The sequence below is a fragment of the Zonotrichia leucophrys genome, chromosome 2 (assembly GCF_028769735.1).
Source record: "Zonotrichia leucophrys gambelii isolate GWCS_2022_RI chromosome 2, RI_Zleu_2.0, whole genome shotgun sequence".
NCBI lineage: Eukaryota > Metazoa > Chordata > Aves > Passeriformes > Passerellidae > Zonotrichia > Zonotrichia leucophrys.
In genome coordinates, this window is record NC_088171.1 from 92365989 (window position 1) to 92387268 (window position 21280).

A 21280-nucleotide genomic window follows, 5' to 3' on the forward strand; every position below is an offset into this window, starting at 1 on the left:
TGGATAGGCTTAGATTACCAATTATTCCCAGAATATTTATTGTGAGGTAAGCTGTGCTGCTTTTATTAGGAGAAAAAAATACGATATTTTACAAGCCTGCTCCTTTAAAGGAACTTAATTGCTCTGTTCAGTTGTTGTACACCTGTATTGTGAAGTTTTTGTGCTGACTGGGAGCCAGACATCTACTCTTGTAAAAGCAAACCTTGTAAGTGGAAATAACTTCTATGCCAAAAGCTTCTAGCTATTTCTATATATCATGTGGTGAAATTCTTGTAATTCTTTCCTAAAAAGATGCATATGGTAAAAATCAAACGTTTATAAAGCCATGGTTGTTATAGTTGGACACTAAAGGACCTTTTTCTTTTGGCACCAGGCTCCAAGTTTTTTAAAACCTTTTGAGTTCATAGGTTACTTGTGCCAAATTTGTACTTCAGTTAAAGTGGTCTTGCATATGATTTTTTAACCTAGTGTGTGAAAAGCAAAATTAAATTGCAGTCAAATGTTGGTGTAATCTGTTGTTTAAATTGTTTTAAAATAATGGAAAATTATAGTTTGTTTTAACACATTCTTTAATGATTATCCTGTTAATGTATATATGAAGTACTCTAGTACAAATTTCAGCTTGAAGTCCATTGGGAAAATCAGCTGTAGGAATGATTATCACATCCACCAGAAGAGAATCATTGTTTGGATATGTTATTTAGAAATTTCTGAGCTTAGTCAGTTGTATTGTTGGGGTTTTTGGCTTGGATTTTTCTTGATTCAGGTTTTTTTTGTGGGGAAAGTGGATGGTGGCTTGTTTGGGGGTTTTTTTAAGAGGATTAAATAAATCTGTGGTGTAGTGTTTGTTGGGACCTTTTCAGTGTGTTCATGTTTTTTTTTAAGTTGGTAGATGTGTGCTTCAGTATCAAAACAGAAAAAAACCAAAAAGCTATTTAGAAACTTCTGGGAGTTTTAATTTATTTTGGTTATTGTACCTCTATTCCAGTATGTTTGTACAGCTTACAAGTACAGCGGCTCAGATATCTCATTTCTTATGCCTTATTAAAAATGTTTTTGTTTTCCTTTTTTTTCAGTCCATAGTTGCCTATTTGTCCTCTTCTTTCCCCCTTCTTCTAGTTATATTTAAATGCACAGCTTGGTATTTTCAGTGTAAGTTTTCTTAGGTGTTTTGTGTCCTTTTATGGGTGAAGGCCTGTTGAAACCTGTGATAGTCCATGTGCAGGCTGTGTGCTGTGAGTGATGGGCTTGGTGAGCAACGTGCAGCTGAAAGGGAACGGTTCGCTGAGCTCCTTGGCTTGACAAGAACTGAGCATGTAAAAAGTTGCTTTGTTGGCAGGGACTTTGTAAAACAAAACCAAATCAGCAACTCAACTCTTGGTAACGCAGTGGCAGCTGCAGATACCTGGATGCTTTATGATAAAGTAGTTCTCAAAACAAAGAGGGCCAAAGGAGCAGCAGAATGTTTTCTGGATGCTGATAGTGCAGCTGCATGGAATCAGTCTGCAGTTCTGTTTAGTCTAGCATCTTGTCTCAGGAGTGGACACTCAGTTATGCATAGATGAAAGAATGAAAACAGTGGCTGTTGTTAGGAGGTTGCTGCTCTTTGGTGGAAAAACTACTTTTGTGTTTAATCAGATTAAATTCTCCTTTTGCAGAGAATCAGAATGACTAAAAAAAGGAAACGTCAGGAGGATTTCCAGAAAGTGAAATTCAAAGTTGGGAAAAAAAAGCCTAAACTAGAGAATGCAACTGATACTACCTTCAAAACAAAGGCCATACAAATTCCTGAGCAGCTTAAAGAAGATGGAGTGCTTCCTACACAAAATAGAAAACTTAACATTAAGGTATGTTGTGACACTGCGTTCTGAAATGACAGAAAATTGCTTGCCTTTTGTCTAGGTTGACTATGTTTACTGCAATTTGGGAAAAAAACATTTATAAAAAAATAGATAAATGCAGCAGGCTATCTGAATGCAGCCTCGCGTTTAAACAGTCTTGTATTTCTCTGGGGGTTGGATTTGTTTTACATTCTTTGTGCCATCTTCTGTCTCTTGCAGCTCTGTGCTTAAACAGGAAAGCTATTCAGGCTGAGGTTTTGTAGTTCTGCTTTTGAGAACAAGAGTGAGAGGACTTTCCTTTGGTCATCCCTCTGTTGAGTCAGTGGGGTTGTGCATAAACTTGAGAACAAGACCTAAGGACCAGTCATTACATCTTGTTTTTCCTATCACTGAATTCTGATTATTTGTTAATTGTTGTGCTATAAAATGCATACCATGTTCGTTCTAAACCCATTTTGCTGTTATGAACAGCAGTACATCGTAAGAATATTCTGTATTTTTAAGTGTTTAGGAAAAATGTGCAGAAAATACATGGGGGAAGTTTGAACAGTTAAAATAATAATGATGGCAAGTGTATATGTTTGCTTCCTTATAGGATCTGCTCTCACAGATGCATCACTATAGTCCTGGGGTTAAGCATAATGCACTTCTCGGACTCAAAGAACTCCTGTCTCAGTATCCCTTTGTAATTGATGCACACCTTTCCAGTATAATAAGCGAGGTGGCAGCTGTGTTTACAGACAAAGATTCCAGTGTCAGAGGAGCAGCTGTTCACCTGCTGCAGTTCTTGGCTTCAAAAATAAGAGCGGAACAGATTGCTCCATTTTTCCCTTTGGTAAGTGCCCATCTCTCTAGTGCCATGACTCATATCAGTGAGGGAATTCAGGAAGATTCATTGAAAGTCTTGGACGTTTTATTGGAAGCATACCCAGCTCTTCTTACAGACCGCAGCATTATATTGTTGAAGAATTTTGTAGAGCTTATTTCTCACCAGCAACTCTCAAAAAGACTGAAAAGCAGGGACAAACTTTCGTGGATGCTCTCTGTTAACCCAAATCGCAGAGTAACTTCTCAGCAGTGGAGGTTGAACGTACTTACCAGGCTCAAGAAGTTTCTCCAGGCAGTGGTAGATGGATCCAGTGATACAGAGGATGAAGGGCTTCAAGAGCAGAAGGACAACTCTCATTCTGTGAGGAACCCAGTATGCATTAGTTGGAAGCTCCATGCAAATAATCAGCAACCTATACAACTGTTTGAAAATGGTGGCTTACGACCAAAGATCAACTCATCATTTAGACTGAGGTGAGAAAATGTTAACTAGTTTGGCAGCTAATGTCAACCGTGTGATCGCAATTTAATTTTTTTGTGGGATTGTCCCTAAGCCATATTTTAGGACACTTAGTGTAATTTGTAGTCTTACTGCAGAGGCTTGAAAATACAGAAATACTCAGCAGATAACTGTGTTATGTGTATAGCAAGAACCTTTCCATTATAAAGTCTTTGTTTTATGCTATTAATGATAATTTTGGATTACCGGCTCTGTTGGGATATTTTTGGAATGCAAACTGACAGTCACTTCTTGCAGGATGTCTAACAGACCTAGGGACAAGTAGGCAAATTTCTTTGTGTGAAATGTAAGCTTGTTTGTGATAATGAATTTTACTGAAATTTTGTGCTTTTACCTTCAAGAGTCTGTCATAAGCTCAGGAATCTGTTATCTTTGACTGTAGCTCCCTTTAAAAAGGACAGCAGGATGGGATGTGTCTGGTGGTATGAAGTTCTGCTGAGTTTCCAATTCTAGATATTTTAATCACTTCACCCGTTTATATATTCACTGTGGATGAAAGATGTCTCGGCTGAGACATGCTGATGAATATGAAAGGAAGCTTAGTGTGCTTAGTCACAGAAAGGTTTGTGTGGGTTTCAGTAGTACTCTGAACAGATGTGAGCTGAAGTTAAGGGACAAACAAACAGCTGTTTTGATTTCTCTTCTCCTCTCTGATTCACCCACTAGAGGTGAACCTCCCACCTCACTTTATGGTGCTTTTTGAACATTGGCATCCTCAGATGCATTACTATGGATGTTACATACCTGCTGACAGGAGATCTGGAAGGGTGTCTCAAAAAATGTAAGCAGTTTAGCTGTTACATAGCTCTGTTCTCTGTAGATACCAAGCTGGTTTGAAGAAAAACTACAATCCTTGTTTTACTGCTGGCAGTTATACCAAATTCATCTAGGAAGTCTGTGGCAAAAAGGGGGATTAAACCCACTGCCTACTCCATTACTATGTCCATCTTATATCTTTGAAGGAATAAAGGACAGAAGAAGAGGTGTTCTCTCTGAAATACCCAGGTCGACCTGAACTGGCAGGTGTTTTCCATCTGTCAGGGAGAGGCATCCATTTCTGTTCTCCTAGGCTTCCTCTTTGGAGGTAGCATATTACTTATGGTAGGTACAGGAAACATATTAAGCTCAGTAAGAAGGTCAGCATTTTCTCCTAAAAGTGGTTGTCAGCATAAGGGTTCAGTCATGACCAGCAGTATCTGCTGCAGGTAAAATCACAACTAAACATCACCGACTAGGCTGGTGATGCCCCCTTGAGGCAGGGAAAGGGTTCAGTGCTGAGCACAGAGCAGTCCTATGCAGTCAGAAGCACGCAGTTGTGCACCACTGTGTGTCAGAGGATGCTTGTGGTGTGCCCTGGGTGATATGCAGTGTGTGATTACCAGGCCGTGTAATAGCTGAAGATGCATTGTATCCAAGGTCTAGGAAAATAAACTTTGCATCTGGTGTCACCTGAATTGGATTCCGCTTTTCTGAGGAGCTAGATTTTGGTGGAACATCGTGATGTGCTTCTGGTTATAAATACTTACAAAAAGATGTTTGCAAGCATGAGGAGGAGCCAGAAGAATAGAAGGAAACATGGCTAGAATCCAAGGCAAGATTGGCAAAGCAAGCTGATGGCAGCAGAACAGAAGAATAGAGAGGGAAAGATCATCTGCTGAAGGTACTAAAATGTTCTCATTTTATTGCATTTGTGCATATTTTTGGTGTATTCATTTTTCACAAGAGTACAGCTTGTTTTAGTGATTTTGTGTGAAGTTCCAATAGTTATGGTGGTGGTTTTTGTATTGGCCACTGAAATAATTCCCAATAATCTCAAGGTAAATTCTGTCACTTCCAATGCCAATTGTTGCCTTTTATGGGCATTCCCAGGCCTCTGCTATGGCCACTACTGCAAGGACAGAAATGATTTGTAATAAGAGGTGAAGTACTCTGTGTGTGTGTGTGTTTCAAGTCAAATAGTCAAGTCTATGACTAGCTAAGGATAATGAGTTGACCAAACCATAAGTAATTATTTGCAGAGTGTGTTGTGTGTATTGGTAGTCTTGTCACTAATACTGCAAGTAAGTTTTAACTTTGTTTTTCCAAACTGCATAACAGCATACTAAATTTTTGAAGTTCCTGTATCTATTTAATCTTGCAAGCTCATTAGACAGGGCTGACATATCAGTGATAACCTAGTGATTGTGGAATGAGATTTTCTGAATCAGTTTGCAGTATTACTGTTTAATAAAAAGGATAGATTCTGAGCTTGGAATGCTGGATGATTCAAAGATGCAAATCTTAAGACTTTGTTATCTTCTGTTGTGTGGTGGATCTTCCTACTGTGTGTAAATTAAAAGTTGCAGTGTATTAGAATGTTGTTAGAATGTATTCTCTGCATTATGTGCTGACTGTGTTGCTTTTTGCATCAAACTCATTTCAGGTGTGGAAAAAGGGAAAGCCTTCACAACATAAATGTGGTGGTACCGAGGCGTGTGATTTTATTTTTTTTTGACTGGAAGAGAAAGAGTTGAGCTTCAGATTCTGCTGAGAGAGTTCAATGTGAAGCTGCAGAGAAAAGCAAAAATGACTTGAGAAACTGAAATGGAAGATGAAGCATAGCCAATAAATATGTACATGTGCATCAAAGAGAAAAGGAAAATGCAGTTCACTTGGTGTGCTGTGTGTTTGTGCACTTGGCAGTGCACACAGAAAAGGAGGACAAGTAACCTGGCTTAAACTGCAAGCCATAAAAACTTCCAAAGACTTTTCCTGTTTTAAAAAACAGCAAGTTATTTCCTTATTTTCTATTTCTTTTATGCTTCCTTGACTTCCCTTTGCTGAATTTCTGTTGTCTTCTTACTGTCAAATGGCAGATATTTACACAATTTTTGTTTGTTTGGTCCTGCTGTATAAAAATACTGGCATTTTAAAGAAAAATGGCAGCTTAGGGTACACAAATATCTTGCAGCTCCCTTCAATAGTGTTTCATTCTGATATAAAGGTGATATGCCTTACAGTGTTTCTAAAAGTCACCCTACCACTCAAGAGTAGTGATAGCAGATGTGTGACAGCACAATTGCCATCAAACCTGCCCAGGTCAAGTGAATCTGTATTGTTAAGGATATCTGCTGGACAGATTGCTATAATACTTTGTCATCATCTGGCACCCAAAATGTATTTTACACTTTTATTGTTAACCTTGAATATGTGGAGGAGTCTTACCTGGAGAGATAGGGGCTTCTTCTGCAGGGGTACATGAAAGCTGTGCTAAGTATTCTTACCCCAGTGCTTTCAGCAGCTGGGAGGAGTACCCCTTTTGGCACTAATTCTTCCTTTTTCCATTCATTGTTTCAGAAAAGTACTGAAATAGTTGTGTGTTACACTTCTGTAGAAATCTTCCAGTGTGGATTACCAGCTCCTCAGGTTTCATGCACTGTTCACTTTTTAATTGGGAGATTTTTGTGTTCCTTAAGTAAATTGCTGGAATTCCAGAGTTCTGCTGTAATATCAGGTATTTTTTAGAAAAGAAATTACTAAAGACTACTACTTCAGAACTATTCCAGCCAATTACTGAAATTTCAAACTCCCATCTGAGAGCATAATCCTGTCACAGCATAGCATTTACAGGACAACCTCACTTTTTCAATCAGATTATGGTCTTGGTATCAAAAGGCTTTAGAATTCATTGTGATTGTAACTGGAAGATGGGATTTGTCTGCTGTATTTGAGATAACTGAGAATTAAAAAGTGTAAGATAGAACCATTCATAAACTCTTTCTAGTCTTGAAGAAGCTGGTGTGTACTGCAGTGCCTGTGCTACAGAAAGGAAATAAGGCAAAAAACCAAACAAATAAACCAAATTATATTTATTGGATATGTTGGTGGCTGCAGTTAAAGCTAAGCTTTATAAAATTTTAACATGTTTGATAATTGTAAGTAAAAGTAAAGCAATTTTTTTTCTTATGATCAGTTATGTTTCCATTTATCCCTTTTATTTTGTGGTGGAGATCTAAATTCTCCCCCCGTCTTGTCTTCATTGAAAAATAGCTTGTATTTGTCTCACACTTTGTTTTAATTCCTTCTCCCTGTTCCTTTTACATGTCATTAATACCTGGGTATTGTTTAGTAATTTTCTTGATACACTGATATCAACTAGAGGGAAATGGCAGAATAAAATTATTATGATTTGTACTATAGATGATGGCAACAACATGTAGCTAGAAGGATCGAACTAATAGAAGATATAACTAATTGGATAATTTAGAAGTGACTAGGGAAAACTGCTTTACATCTTCAGTATGAAATTAAAATACTTGTCAACAAAACTTCTGCAGGTCTGTTGAAAGTTTTCCAGTTCCTATTTTGAGTGTATATGTAAAGAAAATTTACTTGGAGATCATTACTGAAATAAAAGGGAGTTTAGCAGCAGGTTCAGTGTGCTAATCCTATGTATGTTAGGAAATTAGAATTATGATAGGAATTCCCTGCTGTGAATTAGGAAACAAAATCACAATGGAAAACAATTTTACAAATGATCAATTGAAACTGTTGTTGTCTCTTTTTAAGGAATCTGTACTCGTTAAAATTAACAGGATTTATCCATGGTTTTAGTTCATTTAAAGAATCTTCCTTTCAAATTGGATACAAATTGGTTGAATTTTTAGTAGTGTGTAGTGGCAGTGTTGGGTCATAACTGCTGATTGTCCTTTCAGAGACACAAGGTGTTTTTTGAGTAGGGGGAGAATAAGAGTTGCTTTTCTTGATTTCTGGGAGATATTGTATCAATTTAAACTGTATCTTAGTTTTTAATTTTTTTTAACTTCATTATCAGATCATTTTCTGTTAAGTTGCCTTTCAGAGCACAGTAGCTAACCATCAGGTGGGAACCAAAGGTATATTTTACAGGAACATTTTTTTCCACATTTGATATGAAAAACATTGTGTTTATTATAGTTGGAGATGGTTATTAACTGTAATAAACCTCATGCATTTGACAACACCTTGTAGTCAGCTTCGTTATTTTGCTTTAATGAGCTTAAAAGGGACTTTTTATTATTTTGTTGTGCTGAATATAATTAATTCCTTACCATTGGTTGAAGGTGATAGGATAATGCATATTGTATTTCTCCATTTCATAGACTTTACATATAACAATGGGGAAAGAAATACTGAAATCTAAGAAGTTGTTAAAGAAGCACACAAACTTGCAGGGAGACTTGGGAGCAGGTTTGTTGTAGATGGTTTGAACTCCCTTTTTTCCATACTGAAATATCTAGCAAGAAAGCCAGCTAATATTTAATGTGTTAAAAAAAGTAACTTTTCCCATTATTTAGAAATCAGGAAAGTGGTATTGCTGTAATCTTGTTTTGAAAGGTGTGATCTTTATCTTTTTATGCTCTTTTGCTTTTGTTGTTTAGGTCTCTGACAAGTGTAATGGACAGTGCAGAAAAAGGCCTGTCCTCGGCTGAAAACTTAAAAGGTTTTATTGAGATAATAATTCCATTACTGATTGAGTGCTGGATTGAAGCATCTCCTGCACAATCAGCTCCCATTCTTGGAAACCTTTTGGAATCAGAATCTCAGCAGCTCATGCAGCAAGTTCTTAGCATAATACATCTATTGTGGAAACTCACAAAGCGACACGATGAAACATACAAAATGGTAAGGGAGAAATGATCCATGCCATAATGATGACAGTTCGTTTTGTTTTGATTAGAAGCTAGTGGTTTGGTGATTTGAAGTACTGAAGGCACTTTGTTAAGAGAGAAAAAGCCTAGGTGTTGAGTAGATTTTGAATCTGGATTTTGTTGCCTCTTACTGTAGAAAAGAATTGGTTGAACTGAGCCAGGAGTTCAGTAAATAGTCTCCGGGAATCCTCCTTGACTGCAGCACAAAGGTTTTGAAACTGGAAATGGTAATGGAGAAGAGGAGCATTTTGTCTCCCAGATAACCTCTAGAATATAAATTGGAACCAAGTGTAGAATGGGGTTGTTTTTTCCTTATCTTTGTGTGTTGGAAAATTTCTTGGGGGTGTGGGAATGAACAAACCCTAAATGTTCGGAAAGGTGGAAGATAGTGGTGGTTTGAGATCCTGTAATTGCTTGGTGCAATCTGTGTTGCTGTGTCGTGATTGGGAGGATCATAAGACATTGGATCAAAAAGGATTTTAGGAGGTATCCTCTGAGGTTGGTTTTTTTTTTTTTCCCCAGGTTATTTTCTCTGTATTTTACTTAGATAACTGAATTGCTTGTTTTGCTAAGTTTTGCTGCTTTTCCAAAAAAAAAATTGCAAATTGGAAAATTTGGCTATTGAGTAGTTGGAAGAAATGTCTTGACAGCTCTTGGTTTAACCTGTCTATAGGACTGTAGGCCCCTTTGCTAAATGAAGAGCTACACATAGGGTAGGTAATTACTGGAAAACATTTGTGGAATCATTACATTAAACCAAAGTTACCAAACATACCCGCTTTGAGGGATGGATTCAGTGTGTCTGAGCAAAGCACGCTGTTCCTCTTTTTTCTTCTTCATCTTTTCTAGACGCCCTCTTGGAAGTGGGCAAAAAGCAGGCACTTGACCTGGAAAATTCCTGTGGCAGCCTCCTGTCCCTAGCCTTTTTCTGAAGGATCCTGGAGAACTGCTGCCCTTAGCCATAGGGTGCCTGTGTTTTGGTCATGTGAATGGCACACTCCTCTGTCAAGATGTAAAGTGGTTTGGGTACACACAGTTGGATTATGACCTTAAGTTGTTTGTGGGGAGAAAAAAAATCTGAGGTTCATACAACTTGGTTTTTTTGTGGAGCAAATTCCATTTTAGATTAATGGTTTGTTCTGTCTTTATAGTTACCATTATATACAAAATGCATTCAAATGGCTCCATTTGAAAATGAAAGCTTTGCTTATTTAATAGCCCTTGGGCTTGCAGGCCAAAGTGGCTATTATAATCACTGTGGATAACCACTCTGAATATGCTTGGTGGAAAGCTATTGATCTTTGAAATAGTTTAATGGCCATTCTCTGCTCTTAGTAGTCAAATATCGAAAAGATTTTTCTGCCTGATCAATTTGATAGCAATGCAGGCTTTTTAGTGGTGAGTTCTGCTGGACACTGTGGAATGGTGACTGTCTGCTAACCTGCAAAGAGGTATCGGAATATGTTTTAAGTCCACTCTGATTTTAAGAACCCTGATCAATTGGTATAAAAGTACTTTCATTCAGATCTGTAACTCAGATTAGTATTGCATGTATCCACATAAATATGTGCTAAAAAATAAAGTGGTTCAGTTAGCAACATGTTGTTGCTCAACGTTAACTTAGAGCATCTTGTTATACTCCCTTGTTTTGTGGACTTTCTTGCACAACACTTGAAAGAAAAGATGTATAAACAACTTGGAATCAGAGGCTAAAGTTCCTAGTTTCATTGATTCCAATAATGAATTTTGGGACATAATTGTCTGAATTTATTTCATTTGCTACCATGTTTTCTGTCTATCATCTGCTTTCCTTAACAGGAGCTATGGCTTCGAATGAATTACCTTGTTGATTTCAAGCACCACTTCATGCGTCATTTTCCTTACTCTTTACAAGATACAGTAAAACACAAAAAGAAAGATCCATGCAAAAGGTAAGAATAAAATCAATGTCATGTACCAGCTTTTAATTTCATAAGAGAAGTGGGACAATGTGACTCACATGCTTTATCAAATATTAAATTTTTCATGATGGAAAATAAAACTTCTTATTGCATATTTCTTGAAGATCTGTGGAGATGCAGTTATAGGAACGTTGCACTGCTTCAAAATTGAGACGTTTTAGTTGTTCTTTGTAAAAGTATTGTATAGGAAGTTGTCTGAATAGCATCCAGTAGAAAATTAAGTGCTGCCTTAGGGAAATAAAAGCATTTTATTCAACTCTTGATCTGGAATTTGCATATTGCTAAATGGTGATTGGTTTAGGTTGACTGGTTTCATATTTCTGTGTGTTTTCTTCAGCTGACTGCTAAATTACATTAAACATAGTTGAAACATTCTTTGCATCTCCATATAGTCTTCTCTAGTTGTGTTATGGGGCTGGGTGAGGACAGCTTGGAGGGGATATGGGCACACTGTCCCTGTCCTGTAGGGCAGAGCAGTACTGGAGCAGAAGCCAAACACACATTTCTTCACTATTGAGCTGTCAAAACAGATGCACCAGTTCTGTTTTGCTACAGGCCAGTAGCAACTGGATCCAGAATCATTTTTAGAAAGGAGCATTCTTGTTTGTCTCTGTGGGCAGAGGTTGCTCTGTTCAGTGTGGAACACAATGTTTTAGTGGTAAGTTGTCTCCATTCTCAGCTCCCAGATGTGAGACTAAATTCATGCTAAAGTTGTTCTGAAAGCATTCTGCACCTTTGCAGTCTATGTAGAACAGTGGTGTATGTACAAGGGTATCAGCTGGTGCCCATTTTTATTTCAAAAATAATTTTTTGAAATCTTTCTGTTCTCTCCCCCTCCTCCCCTTAGCAACAGGAACTGTATGAAATCCTCAAACAACATCGACCATCTTTTGCTGAATTTAACCTTGTGTGACATAATGGTTTCATTAGCAAGTGCTTCAACACTTCAGACAGACTCTGGGTGGCTGGACATGATAAGGAAATTTGTGACAGACACTCTTCAGGATGGCAGCAAGTTGAATAGCAAGCAAGTGAACAGATTGCTTGGGGTGACTTGGAGACTAATGCAAATACAGCAAAACAAGGGTAAGAGGAGTAGTTTCTGGAAAGCAAAATTATGCACTGACAAAGCTGTGAGTTGTTTCAGCATTTTAATGCTGCACTTTATGTTCTCAGTTGTTACATCAAAATGCATTTTGTCACAGAGGTAAAATGAATTTCATGGTGGTATCCTTGCATGTAGCATTGGAGACTGTTTTTGGAATGCTTTTAGATTCATACTGTTGATATCCAAAGTGTGAATATATTTGTACCTGTTTTCTGTATCTGTTTCTCAAGATAATCTTATAAATGGGAGATTAGCTTTATATTGAAAAAGTAACTACTAGGCTGTAGAGATGCACGATACTTTAATGTACCAGTCCTTATTTAAAGTCATTAGCATAGCTGGTAGACTCTCTCAAGTACTGTCAGATGACCATTTTAGTTCTGTGGTAATGTGAAATGTCAAGATACTTTTGATGGAAGCTGCTGTTGAGTATTTTCCAAGGTGTTTGATTTGAATTCTTTTCCAAGACAAAACATTTCCAGTTATGACTTGCAGGACCAGTCTAATATTTTAGCTTGCTTTTTTTCTTTCATTTCAAGTGCTACTTGGTTGTATTCCAAATGAGACCTTGGATATATAGAACTTCAAGAAAGGACTTCATCAGTAACCAGAAAAGTGATAGCAGTCTTTTATGTTTTACCAGTGTGATAGAAATGAATTCCACATCCAAGTAGTTTAAAGAAAAGCCCTTAGCAACAGATACAATTGTTAGAGTTGTAAAATGAAAAGATGTCAAATGTCCCTCAAATACATTTTGATAGTTAGTTATATTTCCTGCCAAATCCATTTTAATTGGGAATCTGTCTATTCCCATATCCCTGGTGACAAAGGTAATAACTGCTCATTCCTATCTGCACTTCAAATTTAGCTTTGTGTTAAGGAAAAATAATAATCCAAAGTCAGAGCCTGTTGCACCACCTGAGATAAAGCAGAGGAGTTGCTACGCAGGAAAGTAGCTTCCAAGTAGTTGTTACACTGTTAGATATTTCAGGCTTTCTTTGTAATGAAATAACGATTTTTTTTTTTTTAACTTTGCCAAACTTCTACCAAACAGTGGACAATTTAATCATTTTCTGCTGATCCTGTAGAAGTTCAGTGTGAAATTAGGTATCTCACAAAGCTGTGTCTGTTCGTGTGGATGGTTTATCTCACCCCTTCAAGATAATCCTTGTGCAGTACTGAAAACCTGACTAGGTGTCAGATTGTAGTTAATCTACCAGCTGTAGAGGAGATAGAGCCTTGACATACTGGAGCAACAGGAAGATTTGAACAAGGAGAAGTGCAAAGCCCTGCACCTGGAGAGGAACAATCCCATCCTGTACCTGCTGGGGGACAACCAGGTGGAAGCAGCTTGGCAATAAAGGACCAGGGGTCCAGGTGGAGCCAGCAATGGGCCCTTGTGACAAAGAAGCCCAGTGGGGTGCTGGGCTGCATTAGGAGTGTTGGCAGCAGGTTGAGGGAGGTAATCCTGCCCCTCTACTCTGCACTGGTGTGGCCACTCCTGGTGCAGTGTGTCCAGTTTGGCACTCCTAACATATGTCCATGTGGCATGGACATACAGGTGAGAGTCCAGCACAGGCTGTGAAGATGGTGAAGACACTGGAGCACCTCACCTGTGAGGAAAGGCTGAGTCAACTGGAGATGAGAAAATTTGGGAAGCATCTCATCAGTGTATGTAAATACTTGAAGGAGGGGAGCAAAGAAGAGGGAGCCAGGCTCTTTCCTGTGGTGTCCAGTGACAGGATAAGCAGCGGTCGCAAACTGAAGCACAGGAGATGCTGTCTGAGCATGAGGAGGACCCTTTTCACTGTAAAGATGACCAAGGCACAGGTTGCCCATAGTGATAGTGGAATCTCCATTCTTGGATATACTCAGAAGCCATCTGGACATAGTTGTGAGCAGCCAGATCTAGCTGATCCTGTTTCAAATGAGCTCAGAGTCATTCATTCCCACTCTTACTATGTGATTCTGTGGAAGATAAACGTTCTGTCCTTGATTGGTTTTTTGATAACACTTTAGAAATTTTGAACTGTGTTGTGTCAGATGGGACTGCAAAAGATGGTACATAGAAAAAAAAAATAACTCTTGATTTGTTGAAAACAATTTGACATGGAGATTAAAGCCTGGGAAGGGCATGTGTTATTTAGAAGACAATGCAAATTGAAAAATGAGCCATTACAGTAAAAAAAAAACAAGTTTAGAGCACAATGGAAATCAAAGGAGGGAAAGTTTACGTAGAAAAACCAAAAGAGCTAATGAAAAAGAGATTAAATAAAACCATAGGGTTTTTTATAGGCTTGTGCATTATCCTGCACAAGCATGGTTCCATTTTTCTGGATGGCCTGTTTTGAGTAGAGATTTATGCTGGGGTGAAATGCAAATAGCCCCTTTTTCTGTGAATGTGTGGAAGAGCTTGTAGCTGTGTTGTCTGAAGATTTATCTCCATCGCTTAAGATCAAACTTGGGACCTCTCTGTAGTTAGGAGGTCTGCTGTTTTCTTGCATTTCTCAGGTATGATTTCAGCAGCTTGCCTGCTAGTTGTGTTTTTAATAAATTTTCTTCATGCAACAAAAGGGAGTACACTCAGTCACTTCAGAAGGAAGCTCGACATGTGCCGGTTAAAACGGAAGTATTTTAAAACCTCATGCGTTCTTCAGCTGTGTTTTGGACATCTGTATGATGTGGGCCTTTTAAAGTATTACTTTTTATGAGTTCTTTTTAAAATTGCTTCCATTTTTAAACTTCTCCAGTTCACATGAAGCAATTCAAACAGTAGGACCTGTTTTACTTACATTGCCACAGAGTTTTAGGGAAGTGAAAATTCTACTCACTTAGAATGCTTATTTATTTTTGTATTTTTTCAGTGAACAGTTTATCAATTGGCTATAAACTACATAAAGTTGTAATTGTTAGTAATTTAAGAATAAGCCAGTGTTCTGTTTAAAAAATGCTGTCCAAGGTGAATCTTCACCTGAAGAATACATGTGTTGAATAAGCTGATACGTCTGATGCATTGAAAATAATTTAATAGTATGTATCTTGGTTACATAAAATATCAGAATGGATTTTATTTTTCTGTTGAAAAATATGGTAGATTTTAACTTCTAAATGGCTCCTGCTTCATGCTGGCATGTGACCATGCCATTTCAAGTGGTTTTTGTAATGTGCTTTGTGGTGAGAATCCTTGTATGGTAACTTGAAGTTGAGTAAGAGTTTTGCAGACCAAGACTGGCCCCTGACTGGATCCACAATCATTTTTAGAAAGGCATATTCTTGTCTGTCTCTGTGGGCAGAAGTTGCTCTGTTCAGTGTGGAGCACAAGGTTTTATCTGGTTTTGCACACATAACTTGCTAAGACTGATGTGTGTACCTGGATGAAAAGACAGATGTTTCTGTCTGTGGTTTATGAAGATAATTAAGTGATTGCTGCTACCTAAGTATGCCTTAATTGGATTGAATTCTTGGGACCACAAGCTCTTCTGTGACAAACTGAGTCAGGTCTCATACCTTTCATGTATTGCTGAAATTTTCAGATGCTTTCCTATTTTTCTAGGCTTGTCTCCTCTGAATTCAGGTATTTTTCCATGCTTTGTTAATTTTTCCATGCTGTGGTTTAGTTTGGTTTCCAAAGAATATGTTTGGTCTCTTTTTCAGTCTATTACAGTAAGTTCTGTGTTTGCTGGCTAATTTTTTATCCAATTTGGTTACAGTGGTAAAGCTTTCAAATGTTGTGTTAAGTCTGGTGATAACACATGGTTGATGAGAACTTCAGGGCAGGAGAGGTTGCAGGGGAGTTAGCAGTTCTTGTAGTGTCTTGCCAGCTGCCTCTTGAGGTATTTATGTTCTGCTTAATTAGCAAGTGTCACTTGGAGCCAGCTGGTTCAGAGACAGGGAGAGCTGGTGAGTGTGTGGCAGGGAGAAAGGGATAGTGCACAGAGAACTGAAGGCACTGTGACAGTGAGGTTTTGAGGAACAGAGGTAAATGAGAACATTAGTCTGAAGTTGCTGCACTAGGGGAAAAGGATTAAGCAGGAATTAATTGCTTTACAGCTACCTTGCAACCTGTCTTCAGGAAGTTCTGAAGTTTTCGCTTGCATGTTGTCTCTATTTTGTGTTTCTTCTGTTTCCTTTTTCTTTGTTTCTTTTCTGTTTCTTTCCCAAGCTGCTCAAGAAGTGTTGTTTCAATGGTTTAGAAGTCAGTCTAGAAGTTACTTCAAAATATTTTGGTATTTCCCTCTGGACAACAGTGTAAACGGTTGTAGATAAAGATGCCAGCTCTGTGTGTGTGTGCATGTATGAAATCAGAAGATTAAAAAGTATTTCTTCCGATTTTTTTTCCCAGTAGCAACGGAACCCTTGATAAAAGCAGTATATACACTGTACCAGCAAAGGAATCTGCTCTTTCCAGTTCGTACATTGCTTTTGAAATTTTTTAGTAGAGTTTACCAAAAAGAAGATTTGAGGACGCAAAGAATCAGGTAAGAAAAAAAAAAGGCATATTGTTTTTAATTTCAAAATAGTGTGTTTATTTTGGGAGTGGGAATACTGAATTCACATGTAGATGTCATAAAACTTTATTCTGAATCTGTTTTGACACTGTGTCAGTGGAATTTTAAAGTTTGTGTACTCTGTGAAATGGAGATGTACCAGCTTAGTTGTCTATCTTAGCATAGGTGCTAGATAGATGTTAATGACTTAACTTGAACTACACTGCTACAAGCTTATTGTTACTGACTCTGGCAGTCAGTGGATGTGTCAAGATCCACATGCAGCTGTAGCCATGGAACATTTCCATCAGTTCAGCCTGAGGTCATGAGCTTGTCACTTAGTGCCTTTCTTGGTGTTCTGATAGTGGCTGTGTAGCTTTCTGACTTTCTTCAAGAAAAATAGTCTGTTGTTTTGGGGGTATGGTTCCAAAGGGACTGGGTTTGAGTGTGTTCTTGTCTTTCTGGGCTCCTGGTTCATCATGGATCTGTTAGATCATGGGCAGCTTTTAGATACCTGACTTGCTTCAGATGCAGTCAGTATGAGGAGTTTATTCTCTCTATGTAATGCTGTTGCAAGAGTTTTTCATTAATCAGGTGTGTCCAGATTGTCTCCAGATCCTTGCTAGAATGTGTTTTTCAGCCAGTCATCTAGTTCCAGGACATAAAAGCCTTAAACACAAATCATGTGTTGATGTGTGTGTGTCAGTCCTGGCTCGTTTGGGAACTTCAGGTTGTTTCCTGGTACAGTAAAGCATCTCTAAGGCTCTGGGAAGACCTTTTCTTCTCCAGGCTGAGCAACAGCAGCTCTCTCAGCCTGTCTTCATAGGAGAGGTGCTGTAGACCTCTGATGATCTTGATGGCCTCCTTGGACTTGCTCCAATAGCTTCTTATTTCTGGGCATCCAGAGCTGGATGCAGGACTCCAGGTGGGATCTCACCCGAGCAGACTAGAGAAACAGAATCCCCTCCTTGACCTTCTGCCCACACTGCTTCTGGTACAGCCCAGGACTTTCTGGGGGATGTGATCTGTTTCTGCCACTAAAAAAAAAATCAAACCTCAGGTCTCTCAGAAGTTGTGGCATCTGTTAACACAGTCAAGTTTTGGGAAAATTGTTCCCTTCTACAACTTCTTTGCTTTGTTACATCTTCTGTTGTAGTAATGCCTGAGTACATGTAATTAGATCTACAGCCAGAAATAATCTAGTGCTATGCTCTGAAAATTATAAAAACTATAGGGGATATGAAAGACAGGGAAAAACACTTGGGAATATCTCAGTTTTCTCCTCTTTTCACACAGAGTGAAAAGGAGATGTTCATAATAATTAATTTCCGTGAGGTTACATAATCACTGTTCTCTGTACTTACCTGAAAGTCTTGAGTATCTAATTCATTTCATGTGACCATCTGGAAAGATTTAACTTTCTATCTTTAGACATCCCAAATAGCAGTAGTTTTGCTGCTGTTCCTCTTAGTCTTCTACATGGATCTGTGACATTTTTTAGTAACAGATGAACAAAATCTCTAAATTTCTTTGCAAAAAAGTATGACTGCACTTATGTCTGACAAGACATTTGAAGACAGCATAATATTTGTATACTGCACAATTCCATTTCTTTCCTTTGGGAACAAGTAGGATTTTTTAATTTCTTCAAAATGTGGGCTGTTCAGTAGCTCCTTCCTTCTGCTGTTGTTCCCTCCTCTGAGTGTTTTCCTCGTTCTTTGAATTTATTTTTTTTCTCAGAAACTTGTCAAGAATGGTGTAAGAAGAACAGAATTCACATTGGAGCATTTTTCAGAATTTTTTGTGAATGTGTTTATTTTTTAGTTATGTCTGATTTAAAGGATAAAGTAGGAGCTTTTGGCCTGTTGCTGTCTTGTGGAAAAAAACCTAAATTGACTGGTTTATTACATGGTTAGGTTTTCTCTTGAGGTTTTAGTTTATCTTCACCCCTAATCACTGCACACATACCGTGCACTGTGTGTCTATGTGCATATGTAGTGTGTGTGTGTGCACATATGCATTTATATAGCGGTAAGAGTCAGTGGGTATCTATATCATGAGCTTTCCTCATCATTCCTTGGACCAGCCTAAATCAAGAGCAACTGCAGCATCCTCTGGCAGGGAGTGACCAAGCTCATCTATGCCAAAACCCAGCTCACTTTTGCTTGTTTAATCCTGGCTCCTTCTAGCTTCATTTGATACCAGCATCTGCTTCTTTCTGTGGATGATGAATCAAATGTTTTTTTCCCAGCCACTGTTTCCATGTCAAGTGATTTGAGACCTCTGACCCCACCTCCAACTCATCCACTTCAACAGTCTGTTTTCCAGGCTTTTCCTGCTGTTGAGCAGTTCATCTCTATGCAAGGCCCTTCTCTCTTATGTCATGGGTACTTAATTTCCTTGAAAAGTTTTTTGTGACAGGTCTTTGAGAGTGAAATAATCTGTATCCATCATCATGCTGCTCTTGTTGACATCTTCAAAGACCTACTTTGAACTTCTTGATTTGCACTTGGCAGCTTTTTCTCTTGTGATCATCACTTAAGTAAAAAGCTGATGAAATGCTTTTGGTTTCTAAATGATACTTGATTTGATAAGCCAGGGTGACATAGAAATTGTAGGCTCTGAAAGATAGTCCATACTGTTGTTTCAGTTTGAGCTAGAAAGGAGAAAGAAAAGCAACTTAGTCAAGACTGGGAAGATAAATTTGTGTGCGTTTCTGTTTTATCTTCTTTTTCTGCAACTGATTTTTCCCTCTTTCTTTAGGAGTCGAAGTAAAGTTCTGTCTCGTTGGTTGGCTGGCTTACCTCAGCAACTGGCTCTGCTTGGTTTGAGGAACCCTGAGCTTTCCAATCAGCTCATTGATATCATTCATTCCGCTGCTTCTCGTTCTAACAAGGAATTGTTGCAAAGTTTACAAGCCACTGCTGCTCGAATATATGGTAAGACTTTGACACTACAGCACGAGGAATTTTGTCCCTCACCTGGCAGGCAGGTTGCAGTAGGTAGAAAATCCTGTTGTTTCCTAGGTCAACCTAAAGACCAGATGGGGGACAGGATTGCAGATTGGTTCAGTTTCTTGAAGGTTAAAATGAACTATGTGTGTCATTTACTAGGGGGTAAAAAGATTGAGATCTTTTGTTCAAGTTAGTAGGACTTAAATATGATAGACTGAAAATTTTAGAGTGAGAATCATGGAATCATTTGGGTTAAAAAATACCTCTAAGGTCTGACTGGTAACCCAGCACTGCCAAGTCCTCTACTAAACCACGTCCCCAGATGCCACATGTTTTTTGAACACTTCTGGGGATGGTAATACCATCACTTCCCTGGAAAGCTTGATCCACTACCCTTTCAGTGAATAAATTTTTTCTAATACCCAAGCCAAATGTCCCCTGGTACAACTTAAAGCAATTTCCTCTCATCCTATTACTTGTTACCTGGAAGAAGAGGGAGACTTACCCTCACCTGGCAGCAGGCAGCAACCTCTTTGAAGTGAATTGTAGAGAGAAAGATATTCTTCTCCAAGCCTATTTTCGAGGCTAGTATTGCCTTATGTTTTTCTCCATTTTTTCCCTGGTTACAATGGTTCTATGGTTATAACACGCTCATGCCAGTGGGTAGCGGGGTGGTTGGTGGGCGCAGCCGGGGCTGACCGTGCGCTCTGTGCCGCAGATCCGCTGGAGGGCACGCTGGTGCTGCTGCCGGCCGAGGCGCAGCGGCGCCTGGTGCAGCTGGTGTACTTCCTGCCCTGCCTGCCCGCCAGCCTGCTCGCCTGCCTCAGCCGCTGCTGCATCATGGGCAGGATGTCCTCCGAGCTCGCCGCCACCCTCATCGGCATCCTGCACATGAGGTACCGAACAGCCCCGGGTGGGGAGAGTCATTCATGGGCCGTGAACTTGGGGATCAGCACACAGGAAATCAGTATCATATGCAGGGACTGACAGTGTCCCTGGCCTGTTGCTCTGACTGTCTTTACACTGCCCGATTTTCTATGATACATGTTGAGAAAATCATTCTGCTTTTTAGGTTGGAAGAGACCTTTGAGACCAAGTCCAACCGTTAATCCAGCACTGCCAGTTCCACCACTAAGCCATGTTTTTAAGTGCTATATTCTTCTGTCCATATTATTTTAATGTGTCTGTATATATTCATGAAGTCTGTCAAGAATTTTCATGAAATACATGAATTTGATGGATGGATGCTTTGCATCCTTCACTGAAAGGACCTAGGTAGTAAAAGCACTCATGTTTGTATTTCTTGAAATACAAACATGAGTGCTTTTACTACCTAGGTCCTTTCAGTAAGGATGCAAAGCAGCTTTAGCCTCTCTCCTAAAAAATCTGTAAGGCTGCATGGTATTGAGCACCTTCTACCCAGAACATCATCACCAGTGGTCTTTGTTCTGTCACTAATTGCAGCTTTTCCTTGTGAATGCTTCAACTTGACACAGCTGATAGTGAAAAACAACCAATCAGTTTTTCTCATGTTCTGCTTTCTTTCAGCTCACTTTTTCCTCCAGTTACCACACCTAAATGGCCAATTTATAGTTGCTAGGCAAGTGCCTTGTTTGAAATTATTAATGCTCTTGGGTTTTTTTTATACTGGCTTGAAAGAGGGTAGGTTTTCTTGTGAAGTCAGGGAGCAAAGCTGCTGTTCCATTGAAGTGAGTGCAGGGCTTGCTGAGATTTCACAAGGGTGTTTTGCTTTGCTGCTTCTGGGAAAAATACATTTTTGATCAATATTGTGGAACCTTGGATAAGCAAGCAGGAATTAAGCTTATATGAATTATGCTTAAAGTGATTCTTGATGCTTTTTGGATCTGAAACATTTTTAATTAAAATACAACACAACACAATGTACTGTCAA

The 21280-nt window shown here is 38.8% G+C and overlaps 1 protein-coding gene across 2 annotated transcripts in view; it reads left to right on the plus strand.

The window, feature by feature from the left end:
* TEX10 (testis expressed 10) overlaps positions 1–21280 on the plus strand; it is a 55179-nt gene that overhangs the window by 1648 nt on the left and 32251 nt on the right. Inside the window, exons 3-10 of one of the 2 annotated variants that reach the window (XM_064705685.1) lie at positions 1659–1847; positions 2437–3143; positions 8589–8832; positions 10677–10789; positions 11667–11905; positions 16270–16405; positions 19178–19353; positions 20087–20264. In XM_064705685.1, the coding sequence (XP_064561755.1) occupies positions 1668–1847; positions 2437–3143; positions 8589–8832; positions 10677–10789; positions 11667–11905; positions 16270–16405; positions 19178–19353; positions 20087–20264 (1973 nt within the window). In that variant the 5' untranslated portion in view covers positions 1659–1667. The remainder of the gene's footprint in view (positions 1–1658; positions 1848–2436; positions 3144–8588; positions 8833–10676; positions 10790–11666; positions 11906–16269; positions 16406–19177; positions 19354–20086; positions 20265–21280) is intronic. The other variant, XM_064705686.1, reaches the window with a different exon arrangement.